The sequence below is a fragment of the Heterodontus francisci genome, unplaced genomic scaffold (assembly GCF_036365525.1).
Source record: "Heterodontus francisci isolate sHetFra1 unplaced genomic scaffold, sHetFra1.hap1 HAP1_SCAFFOLD_1587, whole genome shotgun sequence".
NCBI classification, from domain to species: Eukaryota; Metazoa; Chordata; class Chondrichthyes; order Heterodontiformes; family Heterodontidae; genus Heterodontus; species Heterodontus francisci.
The window spans coordinates 1-16275 of record NW_027140107.1 but is presented as its reverse complement, the minus strand read 5'-3'; the positions used below and the strand labels follow the sequence as shown (position 1 = coordinate 16275).

General features: G+C 48.4%; 1 protein-coding gene across 1 annotated transcript; it reads right to left on the bottom strand.

Moving 5' to 3' along the window:
* Positions 1 to 3231: 3231 nt before the first annotated feature.
* LOC137358803 (MAPK regulated corepressor interacting protein 2-like) lies at positions 3232 to 15751 on the bottom strand (the record flags this gene model as incomplete). The annotated part of the gene is made up of 4 exons (XM_068025049.1): positions 3232 to 8002; positions 10478 to 10588; positions 14710 to 14837; positions 15663 to 15751. Coding segments are annotated over 4 exons (399 nt in total), but the record flags the coding sequence as incomplete, so codon positions are not given.
* Positions 15752 to 16275: the final 524 nt, after the last annotated feature.

The following is a 16275-nucleotide window of genomic DNA, read 5'->3' as shown; positions in this document are numbered from 1 at the left end:
GCGAAGGGGTCGACCAAGCGGCGGGAAGCCGCAGTCGGGGGCCTGGAGAGGGAGGTGCTCGACTTCAAAGACCCACCGTCGCGGATCCAGCCCTGTGGCAGGCATACAGAGAGAAGGGTGCGCTGAGGGACCTGCTGCTCATCGGGTCCCGAGGCGCATACGTGAGGTCGCGGATCCAGATCCTGGAAGATTTGGACCGTGCCTCACCCTTCTACTCGCTGGAAAAATGGTGGGGGGTCCATAAGCAGCTCATCGAGCTGCTGGCCATGATGGAGTCTCAGTCACGAATCTGGAGGGAATAGGCCTTTTGGTCCGTACCTATTATAGTGTGTTGTTCTCTCCGGATCTGTCCAGTGAGGACGCGCGCAGAGTTTTGTGGGAGGACCTGCCGAAGGTCAGCCCGGAGGGCGCCGAATGATTGGAGGCGCTGCTCACGTTGGCAGAGCTGATCAGCGCCCTCCACTAGCTCTTGAGGGGCAAATCCCAGGAACTGGACAGGCTGACCTTGGAGTTCCTCAGGGTGTTCTGGGAGAAAGCCTAGCGACCGGGGAGGTGCCCCCCTCGTGGTGATCTCTGCCTGTTCAAGAACTGGCGTCCAGTCTCCCTCCCCAGCACGGATTATAAGATCTTTGCCTGGGCTGTGTCTATGCGCCTGGGCTCCGTGCTGGACCACATGATCCACCCGACCAGTCCTACACGGTCCCGGGCCGGTCCATCCAGGACAACATCCACCTGGTCCGGGGGACCTGATCCATCTTTCCCAGGGGACTGGTCTGTCGGTTGCCTTTCTCTCCCTCGATCAGGAGAAGACGTTCGACAGGGTGGATCACGAATACCTTCTCAGGACTCTGCGTGTATTTGGACTCGGGCCACATTTTGTGGCCTGGGTCTAACATTTATACAGCGCCGCAGAGTGTCTGGTCAAATATAACGGGCCCTTGCCAGAAACCCCTTCACTTTGAGAGAGGAGTGCATCAGGGATGCCCCATGTCCAGCCAATTATATATCATCTGCGTGGAGCCATTCCTGTGCCTGCTTCGCAGGAGGTTGATAGGTTTGGCTCTGCGCAGACCAGGCATGCAGGTTGTCCTTTTGGCTTACGCCGATGACGTGCACAGTCACAGATCCCATTGACTTGTGGAGGATGCGCGAGTGTCAGCAGACCTTTCCTATCGCAACCTCCGTGAGGATCAATTGGGAGAAATGTTCCAGACTCCTGGTGGGTCAGTGGCGGGTGGACTCCCTGCCGGAGGAGTTACCACCTTCTGCGTGGAGCACCACGTACCTCCTCTATCTGGGAGCCTACCTTAGACCTGCTGAGGAAGCCTGGCCGGCAAACTGGCAGGAGTTGGAGGCAAAAGTCACCACTTGGCTAGGGCGCTAGACAGGACTGCTCCAAGTGCTTTCCTACAGGGGCCGAGCGCTGGTCATTAACCAACTGGTGGCCTCGCTGCTGTGGTACCGGTTGGTCACTTTGGTCGCACCTCCTGCATCTGCCACCAAGATCCAGAAGTAGCTCATCGATTTCATCTGGGGCAAGTGGAAACACTGGGTCTGTGCAGTTGCCCTGAGTCTTCTGATTGAGGAGGGCGGCCAGTCACTGGTGTGCGTGTGTACCCTGGTTGCGACTCTCCGCCTTCGGACCCTGCAGAGATACCTGTACGTCGAGCGTCCTCCCAGATGGTGTGCGCTGGCGACGTATTTTTTTCCGCCAGGGAAACTGCCTTCAAGACGACACGCAGCTCCCAGCGGAGACCATTGGCCACGTGTCTGAGGGAATTGCTTGTCTTTTACCGGGATCTATTCAGAGTTTGGAACATGGTCGCCTCCAGTCAGGGCACTCCCCCGCCAGTGGAGGAGATAATCGTGGCTGTCCAGGAGGCCAGCTCTGGGGACGGACCGATGGGCAGAGGAGTAGCTGAAGCCCCTGGGACTAAAGGCCTGCTCAGGTTGGGAAAAAGAACCTGACCAAACCACAGCGGACCCAAACCCGACCCGGCCCGAGTCCCTCCGATTTTGCCCCAAGCCCGACCTGACCCGAGCCCAACCTGATCATCTGTTTACTTACCTTCCTGACACCGAACCTGCAGGAAGCTGCAGTGCATGAGTGATGATGCCATAGTGATGCCACTCGCTCACTGTGCAGACTCAGTTTTGTCCCGGACTCCCAGCTCAGGTACGTTTTTTAATTTCAATACTTACCAGCAGAGCACTTACTGTGTGTGTCCGACCCGACTCGACCCCGACACATGTCGTCGGGTCCCGTCAGATTCGGGTCGGGTAGCAGGCCTTTACCCGGGCCGTCCCTCACTGAGGGTGACGAGGGGCCTTGGCAGTGTGGAGTGCTCCCACTCGAGCTGATCCCCGCTCATCGGACCTAGGCCCCGAAACCCTCCTCGGGAGCCCAGTCCCACACGACCCGAGCTGCCACTTGGAAATGCCCTCCGTGCCATTCAACACCATGCGGAGGGATTTCCTGTACGGGCTGCTCCTGCATACTCTCCACTTCCTCGCCCTCGTCATCACCCGGACATGCTGTGGCAGTCTGTGTTGCCAACTGGCGATGAGGGGATACCCTAGTGGAGGTCTGTCTACACGGGAGTCCTCCCACTTTACAACAGGGACTTGGGGTGGAGGGTGTTGCACAGGGCAGTCCCGTGCAATACTTTTAAGTAGGCTCACGGGCTCCCAGCCTGCCTGTAATTTCTGCGGCTTGGACGAGTCAGTGTTCCATGTTTATATGGAATGTGTGAGGTTGCAGCCTTTAGTCGATTATTTGAAGGGGCTGCACCTCAAGTTTTGGTTGTACTTCAGCCCCACATTCCTGATCTTTGGGCACCCGGGCACTTTACAGGTCCTGGCTGCAGGCCTTCAGGGGGTCTGTCCACACTGATTGCCTGCCCCTCTTCCGAGGTTACGTTCACGCCCGGGTGTCCCTGGGAGAAGGAGCATGCGGTGTCCGTCGGTTCGCCTCAGCCCTTCCGCGACCGCTGGGCACCGCAGGGGCTGGCATGCATCATCGATGGAGACAATGCTGTTTTAATTGGAGTTTTTTTATTTATCTGTTTTTAATAGTTTTTTTTTAAATGTGCATAAAGGGGGCCTGGGAAATAAAGGCCCCTTCAACAAAAAAGAGGGATAGAAATTTCCGATATTCCACCACCCAGATACAAAACTCTTTATAAATATGGAATATTTTCCACCTCAAAATCAAAAGCTGCTGGGACAGAATTGGTAAACAATCTTGATTTTATTTTTTTTATTTTACTGAAGGGTTAATCATCCAGCTTGATTTATTTTTACACTTACACAGGCTCAGAAGTGATGCCACTTTTAAGTATCATACCTGGACGGTGGTTGAGTCACACTCTGCCCTCTGGTTACCAGTCAGGACTGTGCAGGCCTTCAAACACTGGACCTCTCTCCAGAGTCCTGCCCCATTCAGTCACTGATTTAACCGATGCAATCCTTCCCTTTCTAACTCTACAGTAATGGTGTAAGAAAATAGAACTCATTGCATAGTTAGAAAAACATTAATGACACACTGCTCAGCTCGTTAGGAGAATGATTCAGTCACACAAAGCCAAATCCCCACACTGTCCCAGTACACACTGCACGGAGCTCTAAATGCACAAGCCTCCGGTCAGTACCACACCTAGTCTGGCAGTGAAGGATTTAGAATTTGTTTAATCTTCTGTTCACATTGTGACAAAAATTAAAACTAGATGCAGATTCCATTTGTTGCCACTTTGTCTTGACCAGATAAGAGTATCTAATCCAACAAGGCTAAGGGCACACCAACCTTCCCAGAGAGACATTTAAAGGATTCTGTAATGTCTTGTTACAGAGCTGTCATTAAGCAACTGCAAATCCCAATTAAAATAATGTGTAGTTGTACATCCCGATAAATGACCATCATATAGGACAGTGGGTAATGAGGCAAAACCCTGAACTCAACCCAGCTGAAGCGGACTAGTGTAACTGGTGTGGAATGGGGAATATGCATTCAACACCAGGCTTTAAAGCAAAGCTACAGGACTGGAAAGAGAGAGATGTTCGAGAATTGTGACAAGGGATTCCAGAAAAATCTCACATTCCCCCCAAGTACAGCAGAGTGTTCCAATAGGAGGTCCAAAATAGGGAGGGGAGGAGCAGGTTATTACATAGTGATGTCAACTAACCAGAGATCTTAACAGACAGTGGCTGCAAGCCACAGAGATACAGACTACGAGGCTAGATGGGATTGAGGTTCACAAGGAGGAGGTGTTAGCAATTTTGGAAAGTGTGAAAATAGATAAGTCCCCTGGGCCAGATGGGATTTATCCTAGGATTCTCTGGGAAGCCAGGGAGGAGATTGCAGAGCCTTTGTCCTTGATTTTTATGTCGTCATTGTCGACAGGAATAGTGCCGGAAGACTGGAGGATAGCAAATGTTGTCCCCTTGTTCAAGAAGGGGAGTAGAGACAGCCCTGGTAATTATAGACCTGTGAGCCTTACTTCGGTTGTGGGTAAAATGTTGGAAAAGGTTATAAGAGATAGGATTTATAATCATCTTGAAAAGAATAAGTTCATTAGAGATAGTCAGCACGGTTTTGTGAAGGGTAGGTCGTGCCTCACAAACCTTATTGAGTTTTTTGACAAGGTGACCAAACAGGTGGATGAGGGTAAAGCCGTGGATGTGGTCTATATGGATTTCAGTAAGGCGTTTGATAAAGTTCCCCACGGTAGGCTATTGCAGAAAATACAGAAGTATGGGATTGAAGGTGAATTAGTGCTTTGGATCAGAAATTGGCTAGCTGAAAGAAGACAGAGGGTGGTGGTTGATGGTAAATGTTCATCCTGGAGTAGTTTCTAGTGGTGTACCGCAAGGATCTGTTTGGGGGCCACTGCTGTTTGTCATTTTTATAAATGACCTGGATGAGGGTGTAGAAGGGTGGGTTAGTAAATTTGCGGATGACACGAAGGTCGGTGGAGTTGTGGATAGTGCCGAAGGATGTTGTAGGTTACAGAGGGACATAGATAGGCTGCAGAGCTGGGCTGAGAGATGGCAAATGGAGTTTAATGCGGAAAAGTGTGAGGTGATTCACTTTGGAAGGAGTAACAGGATTGCAGAATACTGGGCTAATGGGAAGATTCTTGGTAGTGTAGATGAGCAGAGAGATCTTGGTGTCCAGGTACATAAATCCCTGAAAGTTGCCACCCAGGTTAATAGAGCTGTTAAGAAGGCATATGGTGTGTTAGCTTTTATTAGTAGGGGGATCGAGTTTCGGAGCCACGAGGTCATGCTGCAGCTGTACAGAACTCTTGTGCGGCCGCACCTGGAGTATTGCGTGCAGTTCTGGTCACCGCATTATAGGAAGGATGTGGAAGCTTTGGAAAAGGTGCAGAGGAGATTTACTAGGATGTTGCCTGGTATGGAGGGAAGGTCTTACGAGGAAAGGCTGAGGGACTTGAGGTTGTTTTCGTTAGAGAGAAGGAGGAGAAGAGGTGACTTAATAGAGACATATAAGATAATCAGAGGGTTGGACAGGGTGGATAGTGAGAGCCTTTTTCCTCGGATGGTGATGGCAAACACGAGGGGACATAGCTTTAAGTTGAGGGGTGATAGATATAGGACAGATGTCAGAGGTAGTTTCTTTACACAGAGAGTAGTAGGGGCGTGGAACGCCCTGCCTGCAACAGTAGTAGACTCGCCAACTTTAAGGGCATTTAAGTGGTCATTGGATAGACATATGGATGAAAATGGAATAGTGTAGGTCAGATGGTTTCACAGGTCGGCGCAACATCGAGGGCTGAAGGGCCTGTACTGCGCTGTAATGTTCTATGTTCTATGTTCTAAGCAACCAGGAAAGATACAGAAATAGAGCAGGAGGATAATGGAGGGAAAGCAAGAGACGTCCTGAGGGATGGCGTTAACTGGGGTAAGGGATCAGTTTTAAATTTTCTCTTCATTATGATGCGCTGAAATGGTCATTGGGCCTATACCCCAGGGGTACATTCATATCTAAAATTAAACCCCTATGGGGGGCTTATCCACCCCTCCCCCAACTACTCTACAGTCTTACAAATGTTATCTGAAGGCCATGTTGTGATTAGGTGCTGGTCTAGCTGATTACCGAGAACTGCCATTGGCTTCACTGTAGGGGTTAAGGCAGAGGTGAACAAGCTGGTTCGAGTACATCAGAGGGGGTTTGCTGAGCTGCACATCACAGCAGGTGGCTTTTAAATCACATGTATCAGCCACCCCACCCCACCCTCATTTACCAACAGTGGAACTCCCACAGTACTGCAAACACCTCCCAAATACAACTTCCTGTGCACGAAGCATCTGAACCCCGTGCTCAGTTACAGGAGTTCAGAGAACTGAACAAACAACTTGAATTTGTATATTAAAATTGAGGAAGAACACCACCTGAGAGACTGACAGATCTTGGTAAGCTCATACTGATCTAGGTAATGCATGATCTGTCTGTAGTTACAAATAAGCCCTGCAGATCAGCAACACACCGGCACTGCCACATTAACCGAGTCTTTAGGAGTTTTACATTCAAAAACAGTTTCTGCCGAGTCCAGTGATGCTTCTGAGACATTTCATCAAAGGACAAGTGTCCTTTTAAACAGCCCCGGCCTGTCTTTTCAGTGTCACCCTCTTTCTACGTAGCAAGTGCCAGCAGATCCCCTCTATATGATGATGCTCTTCCTGTGACATCAGGAATTATAAGGTGGTCCCCACCCCTAACCTCAGTTGGGGCCTTGTTTGAATACAGATCCCTGTGAAGGACAAGTACCTGTTTGAGTGTTGGGTCTGTTCACTACACTCCTCACAAACACACACATCATGCTTATCGCTCACATCCGAGACCTGTTTGAGTGGGTCCCCACTAACTGACCGACAGCCATGTCTGTCCTGTATGGACTGGAATTACAGAGGGGTCCACCCGTCCCCTCCCTACAGAAACGGGCCCCCCATTACTGAGGGTCTGATGTGACAGTTAGGAGATGTTTTGCTGGAGGAGGGATGAAGGGTGACCAACTGCCACTGTTTCAACTCCAGTCTTCAGAGTCTTGTTAACAGAACAGTGGCGATCGGAGTATGAAGCTCGTTGTCACAGAGGTAGCTGTTACCATAGTGAGGGTGAGCTGCAAATCTGCTATCAGCTCTGTCGCAACACAGGCAGTGTTTAAAATCCACAAATGCTCGGTGGGGGGCTGGGGGGAAAGAGAAGAAAGCATGATTTGTTCAAAACATTTCCCAATTTAAAAATCACAACAAACTGTAGCATCAGCAAAACTGGAATTTCTCACTTGCAAGCTGGGCTGTTGATGATCTCGAGATGACACAGAACAGGTTGGAAAATAGAAACTAAATCCTCACACAGAGGATGGGATGAATCTTAAGAGGGTGTCGCCTTCTTGGAGGAGGGAGGCAGTTTTAAAGTAGTTGAGATTCCTTGAACTGCTTTAAGTGGGATGGAAGCGTGCATTCTTTATCAAGGGCCCCTGTATCACATTCAATTCAACGCCCCAGGCAAGTATTTTGGTGCTTTTCTCTCCATTCCACTCAAGTCATGAGGTGGGTGCAGCTGTAACCTGGGCCTAGACACTCCAGGATGTCATCAGGTGTACACTGGTATAGACAGAGCACGTAATAACCCTTTAAGAACAAAATATAGAGAAATATCTTCTGAAACGCTATGTAAAGACATTCCTGCTGGTCTTGCTCACAGACTTGCTGTTTTATTGCTCAAATTTCACCCAATCAAAGCTGAGAAGTTGAAAGTCAACAGTCACTGCGGAGAGTCCCAGTTGATTCAGGTTTTACAAAAATGTCTTCGTGTGTGACTCACAGAGTTGGGAGAGATCTGAAGAAGTCCGAGTGTTAACTGGCTGCTGACACTCTGCCCTGTTAAAGGTGGCCGTTCATGATGGGATTTAGGATGAGTTCTGGATATTGGCCAAGAACTGCTTCGCCCACCACTCTTCCAGATCGATCGGGACAAAGTCTGGGAAACAAAGTGGGCAACGTTTTAACACAGCATCTGTTGAAACACGGATTCTGAGACTCATCTGCACAAGTAACCCCTCACTAAGAATAGATTCTAGCATTTTCCCAATGACTGATGTAAGGCTAACAGGTCTGTAATTCCCTGTTTTCTCTCTCCCTCCCTTCTTAAATAGTGGGGTAATATTTTCTACCTTCCAATCTGCAGGAACCGCTCCAGAATCTGTAGAATTTTGGAAGATGATCACTAATGCATCCACTATCTCCATAGCTACCTCTTTCAACACTCTGGGATGTAGAATATCAGGTCCTGGGGACTTAATAACCTTCAGTCCCATTAATTTCTCCAATACAACCTTCTTACTAATACTAATTTCCTTCAATTCCTCATTCTCCCTAATCCCTTGGATCTCTAATTCTGGCTGTACTTGCACAACATTTTTCATTTACACCAAACACTTCCAGGGCAGGCACAGCTCAGGTTAGATACCAAGTAAATCTCCCTCGACACTGTCCCATCACAGTCACCATTCTTCACTGTGAGTTCAATGTTATTCAGCGTCTTGCCCACAGAGGGTAGCAAAGCCAAGGGGAGACAGTGGTGTATTGGTAATGTTACTGGAGTAGCAATCCAGAGGTCAGGTGACATGGGTTCAAATTCCACCATGGCAACCGGCGGCACTTAAATTCAATTAATAAAATGTAATTAATAATCAGGAATTGAAAGCTAGTCTCAGTATTGGCACTATGACCCATCGACTGTCCTTACCTGGTCTGCATGTGACTCCAGACCTACAGCAATGGATTGACTTTTAACTGCCCTTTGAAATGTTGTCAAGGGCAATTATGGAGGTGCAACAGATGCTGACCTTGCCAGCCCAGATCCCATGAAAGAATATTTTATTAAAAACCTGATCCAGTGCTCAGTAGCCTGTGTGTGCACACTTCCAGCCAGGGCGACTGGAGTGATCAGGACTGATGACCCTGACCAATGTCACCTCTCTCCACCCCAGAGGCAACTGCAGCTCAGATCAGCTAATTCAGCACAGACTGCGGATAAACCAGCTGAGCTAAGGGGCCGCCAACTCTCAATGGACTTATTCCTGGAGGTTTTATTATATCACCTCACACCTCTTTTTTTAACCCGTTTTCAATAATTTTATAATTAATAAACATAAGTGTTAAAAGAAAATGGAATAAAACACACAATCCATTTTAATTCTTGTACCAGCTGCAGCTCAGTGGGTAGCACTCTCATCTGCATCAAAGGTTGTGGGTTCAAGTCCCGCTCTAGACATTTCAGTCCATAATCCGGGCGGACACTCCCTGTGCTGTAATGAGGGACTGTCGGAGGTATTGGGCTGGATTTAACCTTAGGCGGACGGGAATTCGCCACCGATGTGAAAGTCGGTGTCGAACCTGCTTCCGCCTAGCCCGGGAATCCATCCCGTATTTTACGGGTCCCTGGCCTTTAATTGTCCTGAGGCGGGACTTCCTCCCACTTGAGGGAGGAGGTCCCTCCTCCGTGAGCTGCCGGCCAATCAGCGGGCCGGCAGCTCTTAGTCTCAGCAGCGCCACTAGGAGCGGTGGCCACTGCTGGGACTGCATCCCAGCTGAAGCCATGGATCGAGGAGGGAAGGTAAGTTGGGCTTGCCTCACCAGGGGAGATCGGTCCTTTCTTGGTGAGGCTGGAGTGGTCGTTTGGGGGGAGGGGGGGCGTCTTGGGTCCTGGGGTGGGTTGGGAGGCGGGGGCGGCCCTCAATCGGGCACCTTGTGCTTGATTGACATGACCCCCGGGGCGAGGAAAGGCTGGCAGCTATCACTGGGCGGCCTTTCATGTCCCCAGCACACCCGCTTGCCATGGGTAAAATACCTGTGGAGGTGGGTGCGGGTCGTTAAGTGGCCACTTAAGAGCCTTGATTGGCCTCAGGCGGGCGGCTGGCCATTTCCCACTCCCCCCCAGCCCAATGCCCAAAACTTGGCCGGAGGCGGAAGCGGGGCAAGTAGGCCTCCCGGAGCCTCCCGCTCAATTTTACGCCACCATCCAACCTGCTGGGGCAGTGTAAAATTCAGCCCATTGTGTTCAAATGTGATGTTAGTGGCCAGGAGATGAATCTTTAATGCATCACCACCTGCAAGTTCCCCTCCAAGTCACACACCATGCTGACTTGGAAATATATCGCTGTTCCCGCAGTGTCGCTGGATCAAAATCCTGGAACTCCCTCTTTCACAGCACTGTGGGTGTACCAACAGCACATGGACTGCAGTGGTTCAAGAAAGCGGCTCACTGCCACCTTCTCAAGGGCAATTAAAGATGAGTAATAAATGCTGGCCTTGCCAGCAAGGCTCACATGGATGAATGAATATAAAAACAAATTGCTGGATACTCCAGGACAACCCTGGAGAGTTGGCAAAGCCCAGACAACATCCACCGCTCTGTAAGGTCTATATATTCAAAGTTACCCGTGGCACCTACTCTTCAAGTTTTGGTTTGGTGTTTTCTCCACGTACTGCACTGGCCCGTGAGTGCACTGCCCATTCTCTGGTTGCTGGCTGGCTCCGAGCTCCTCCTCCACCTGCTGCCATGCTGGGGGAGAGAAAAGAGGGAATGCCAATCACAGAGTTACACATACAGTGCAGGAGGCAATGTTACTGGAGACAGAGGTGGGATATCCTTATACCCAGGATGCACAACACAGCTGTGATCCGCAGGACAAAGAAAGAAAGAACTTGCATTTATATAGTGCCCTTCCCCATCGCAGTGCGTCCCATAGCACTTTACAGCTAATTAAATACTTTTGAGGTGCAGTCACTGTTGTGGCAGATATTTGTGCATAGAATGCTTCCACAAATAGCAATGAGATAAATAATCTGATTTAATGCTGTTGACTGAGGGATGAATATTGGTCAGGGCACCATGGAGAACTTTCCTGATCTTTAATTAGTGGCATGGGATCTTTTTGAGCTACCTGAGGGCGGATGGAGTCTTGGTTTAACATCTCATCAAAAGACAGCACGTCAGACAGTACAGCATTCTCTCAGTACTGCACCGAAGATTAAGTGCGCAAGTCCTGGAGTGGGACATGAACCCATGACCTTCTATCTCAGGTCAGTGTTACTGACTGAGCCCAGGCTGACACTGAGACAGAGAGGGAGAGAGACTCTGACTTTCTGCTTGAGCACTCCCTTCAAATCAGAACAGCTCCTGGAAATGACAACATTGCAAATATCCAGATAAGTAGAACGATACAGCACAGCAGGCCATTCAGCCCATCGTGCCTGCTCTTTGGTAGAGCTAGCCAACTAGTCCCACTCTTTCCTGATTGAAAATGACACAGGCTCTGTTTATCTCTCACTTGCGCATAAATATCTCCTAACTATAATGCCTTTGTGACATCTGGAACCTTCCAATGTTGTGAAAGCCTCTTCAAGGAGAACCAGCTCTTGGGACTTCTGCGGGTCAGATGGCCAAACGTTCAGGGCACCATACCTTAGGAAGGATATATTGGCCTTGAAGGGAGTGCATCGTAGGTTTACCAGGATGATACCTGAACTCCCAAGGATTAAATTACGAAGAGACATTACACAATCTGGGGTTGTATTCCTTGGAATTTAGACGGTTAAGGGGTGATTTGATCAATGTTTTCATGATATTAAGGGGAACTGTTAGGGACTAAATGGCCTCTTGTTCCTATCTGTTCTGAATTTGCTGCTCCAGTTGCAATAACTGAAGATGCTCCCGACAACCTGGACCCCTCCGTGTCAGTGAGACGTCCAGGACAGTCCCAGGCAGGCTCCAGAATAAAGATTTTATTTTCAAGTCAATATCTTTATCTATTTGCCAGTATAAAACAGTCAGCATTTTGAATTTAAAAAATGACTTTCCTTCACCGTTAAAGTTTAGAATTACTGGTGGTTTACCAGTGATGTATTAAACTTACAATAAAATTATTTGTTGCACAAAGTTTAATAATTAAACTGAGTCTGTAATTAACATTATAGTTCTAGTTTGGTTGCTTGACTAATATGGGGGAGATGGTGGTATAGTGGTAATGACATTGAACTAGTAATCAACAGGCCCAGGCCAATGCGCTGGGGACACGGGTTCATATCCCCCATGGCAGCTGGTGGAATTTAAATTCAATTAATAAAAATCTGGAATTGAAAGCCACGAAACTATCATTGATTGTTGTAAACACACATCTGGTTCACTAATGTCCTTCAGGGAAGGAAATCTGCCATCCTTACCTGGTCTGGCCTACATGTGACTCCAGATCCACAGCAACGTGGTTGACTCTTAACTGCCCTCTGAAATGGTCTAGCAAGCCACTCAGTTAGAGGGCAATTAGGGATGGGCAGCAAATCCTGGCCTTGCCAGCGACGCATCCCATGAAATAATTTTTTAAAAATACAAGTTGTTTCTGTTAAGACCTATGCAAGTCTGTGTCTTGGTCTTGATGCAAATATTAGCCAGACACTAATGTTGCAGAAAACAGCTGGCAATAACTGACCTTAACCCTGTGCAAGTATTGCAATCCTTTAACATCAATGTCCAAACAGCCACTGACCTTCAGATGTACTTGGCAGCACTGACTGGAAAGCACTGCTCACACCCTGTCGAACACTATCTTAGATGTGGTGGAATGGGGTTGGGGCAGGGAGGAAGATCAGGTGCTGCTGAGAGTCAGGCACTGCCCTCTCACCTATAGAACTTGGAAAACTTCAGCACCATCCCTCTGACTCCCATTCCATGTAAAATAATGGAACGAGTTAACAGGAGAAAGCTTGTGGATTATCTCTACAATAATCTAGTAAAGAGTAGTCAGTGCCGAATTCAGATGGAGGAAGATCCTGCCTGACCATACTCTCAGCTTCTTCGAGGAAGTGACAAATTAAGATAAGACTGCTGCAATCACCATGATGTGATACAACTCAATTTCCAAACGATTTTTGATAAAGTTCCACATGAAGGATGATTCATTAAACTCAAAGCTGTGGAGGATGCAGGGTGAACAATGGGAATGGATAAGAAACTAGTTGAATGGTAGGAAACAGCAGGTACTCATTAGAAGAGTTACATCAGAGTGGGGAGAAGTACTGAATGGGTTACTTTAGGGCTTTTGTTGGGAACCACTGCAGTTTCTAATTTACATAAATGGCTTGGATTCAGGCACTCAATGCAACATGGTCAAGTTTGCTAATGATTCCAAACTAATAGGGAGAGTGGAATCGGCAGGGACAGTTCATATATTGCAGAGGGAGTTGGACAAAAACATGCAAGCGGCACAGCAATGGCTGTTGAGATTTGATACAGGCAAGTGTAAGTACGGCATGTAGGAAGGAAAACAGATAACACACAAATTACTTTGGGCCAAATGCCTTCACCTTGTGATCTTGTGAAATGAGGGAGAGTTGGAAGATCTGTGATGAACAAAAGGATAAAACTGGCAAAACTTTCACAATGTATCAGCTCAAGTTGATAAGACAGAGTCAAAGTGGTTAATGATTAAAGTTCTGTAACGACCACAAATATAAAACAACCCTGAAAGTCAGGAAGGGCGCAATGCTCACACATGCATATCACTGAAACATTCAAACAAATCCACCCTTTAATACACAATCAACCTCAACACATTTAACTGGACAGAGTCAGGTTTCAGCTCACAGAAATGACCAACCTCACACTTTGGGATAACACCCTAATCTCAAGTAAGATACCAAACAGCACAGTAAGGGGATGGGCTCATGCACACCCTGCACAGAATCTCACTGCAGATCATTGAACAGTTTGTCCTTGTGAACAAGGGAGTATTCAAGGGACAAATTAATAAAGAACAGGCGCACTGAGAGCCGGTGCCAGCCAGATCAACGGTAATCACTGACACCTTACAGTCTCTGTAACGCGTCTCAGTACAAGAATGAGACTGGAATACATCATCCATGAGACCCACCTCCTGCTCTCTTGACCATATTCCCACTAAATTGCTGGCCAGCCAACTTTCCTTACTAGGCCCCATGCTAGCTGACATTGTAAATGGTTCTCTTTCCTCAGGTACTGGGATCTTGCCATTCAAAACCAGTATGATTACATGTCTGTGTGAGTGTGCATCAGTATGCTGGCAACAGCGGGAAGAGTGGAAGATTCTGGGGGATGGGGGTGGGTGTTGCTGGTGTCTCAGAGAATCTCGTTAAGAGTCCACACTTCAGCAGAGAGCACACGCTAACTGCTGCAGGCACGATGAGATGACACATCGAGGGAAAGATCTTGCTGCCTGCCCATCATGAACTCTCAATGCAGGGACTGAGCCCCACATATCAACCCAATGCTTCTCCTTTCAGCAGTTTTAAACCTGCTGAGTATTTCTAGCATTTTTGTTGGAATAAATCCCCCTGCCTGCAGTCTTCAGATTTGCTTCAATTACTGCAGTATGGACAGGCTGATAGAGGTTGCTGTGAGCACCACTGAAATATTACTCAGTGTGGGGAGCTGGAGATGGGGACACAGACACATACGACTATACAGAGTGTCACAGACAGACAGACAGATAGATAGTCAGACAAGGAGACATGGGGAGAGGGGTGGTGAGGGGGTGAAAAGGAGAGAGGGGCAGACTGAGAGAAAAAGAGAGAGACACGGAGAGGGAAAATTCCCACTCATCTGCACAGCACATACTGCCTTTGGTCCCAACTCTGGTCAGCCTGTCTTACCTTCATAAACAAACCGGACATTCTCCTCGTGAGCTGGTGTGTGCGCCTCTTCCCGAGTGTCAGTGATCCCTGGTGTTGGACAGCGCTTCCCGTTCACCTCGGTTAACACCAGCTTCGGTGCTGGGCAAACTGGAAAAGAGGGAGGCAGACTGTACAAACTGTTGAGAAACACTGGGCAAATATTGGACCTTGACACCGGACATAGAAGAGTGGTGCCACAGCAATGGGTCACAGACAGATGGAGGAGGACAGAGTAACCGACTTCATCAGAGGTTATGGAATGATCCAGGAGGGTGCAGCTGTTGCAGTCACACAGGAATACAGTTGGTGACTATGACCCAGGCAGACTCAATGCAGTGAACTAAAGGAATTCAAACTGGGAGATAATGGGAGAGCCGCACAAGGAGTGGAGATAATGGGAGAGCCGGACAAGGAGTGGAGATAATGGGAGAGCCGGACAAGGAGTGGAGATAATGGGAGAGCTCGACAAGGAGTGGAGATAATGGGAGAGCCGGACAAGGAGTGGAGATAATGGGAGAGCTCGACAAGGAGTGGAGATAATGGGAGAGCCGGACAAGGAGTGGAGATAATGGGAGAGCTCGACAAGGAGTGGAGATAATGGGATGCCCGGATGCCCCCCAGAATATGGGGTTGTTCAGGAGGAAGTGGAGGGGGGGGGGGGGGGCTAGAATGAGGCAGTAATTGGAGGGCAACTGTTTGATTCAGAACAAACAAAGAGTCTTCCAAGTTTCCCAAATTAACTATGAACTCATATTTGTCCAAGTGCAGTGCATTCACACTGGACTTTGAACCTTTCAGAAAACAATCCCTCCCTTGCACGTTCTCATTTGAAAGTCAAATCCATCAGGAGGCAGGTCATCTTCCTAGGGAGGTAAAAACCCATCCAGGATTCCCAGCTACTCATGTGTACTCAGCGTTAAGTAAGATTATACCTGGGAATCTGAACCCTCCCCAACCCGAGGGAGGTTAAACTGACGCAGCCCGCAGAAGGCCACCGTGTCGAGCCTCCCTCTGATCCAGTTCACTGTCATCTTCCCAACATCGAACTGAATTTCAATCCAAGGTCACCGACAGCTCACGCAACTCAAGACCTTTCCTCTGTTCCCCCACCCCCTCAACAAACTGCTTTCGTCACCTAGGCTTCAGTATTTAATAACTAACCCCTGCTTGGACTTTGAACAGAACACCGCAGCTGTGATGTCAGAAGGACTAAGATGTCAGTAACAATCCCTCACCCATTACCCCAATCCCATGACAGTTGCACACCCATTAAACCAGTCAGGTTATAATTAGAGAATCCATCGGAAGCAAAAATCTGCCTGATGGAAAAGCTTGGGACCAGCAGCCACTGTGCATCTATTGGAACAGCCCTGGAAAATACTGAGTGAGTGAGTGAGTGAGTGAGTGAGTGAGTGAGGTGAGTGAGTGGGGCAAGTGCTGACTTTGACTGCGCAAAGTACTGCATGGAGTGCAGAAAAAAAACTTGCCATTCTGACTTTCAAAGGAATAAGTCAAGTGGCAGCTCCTCGGAGAGCAAAAGTGCTT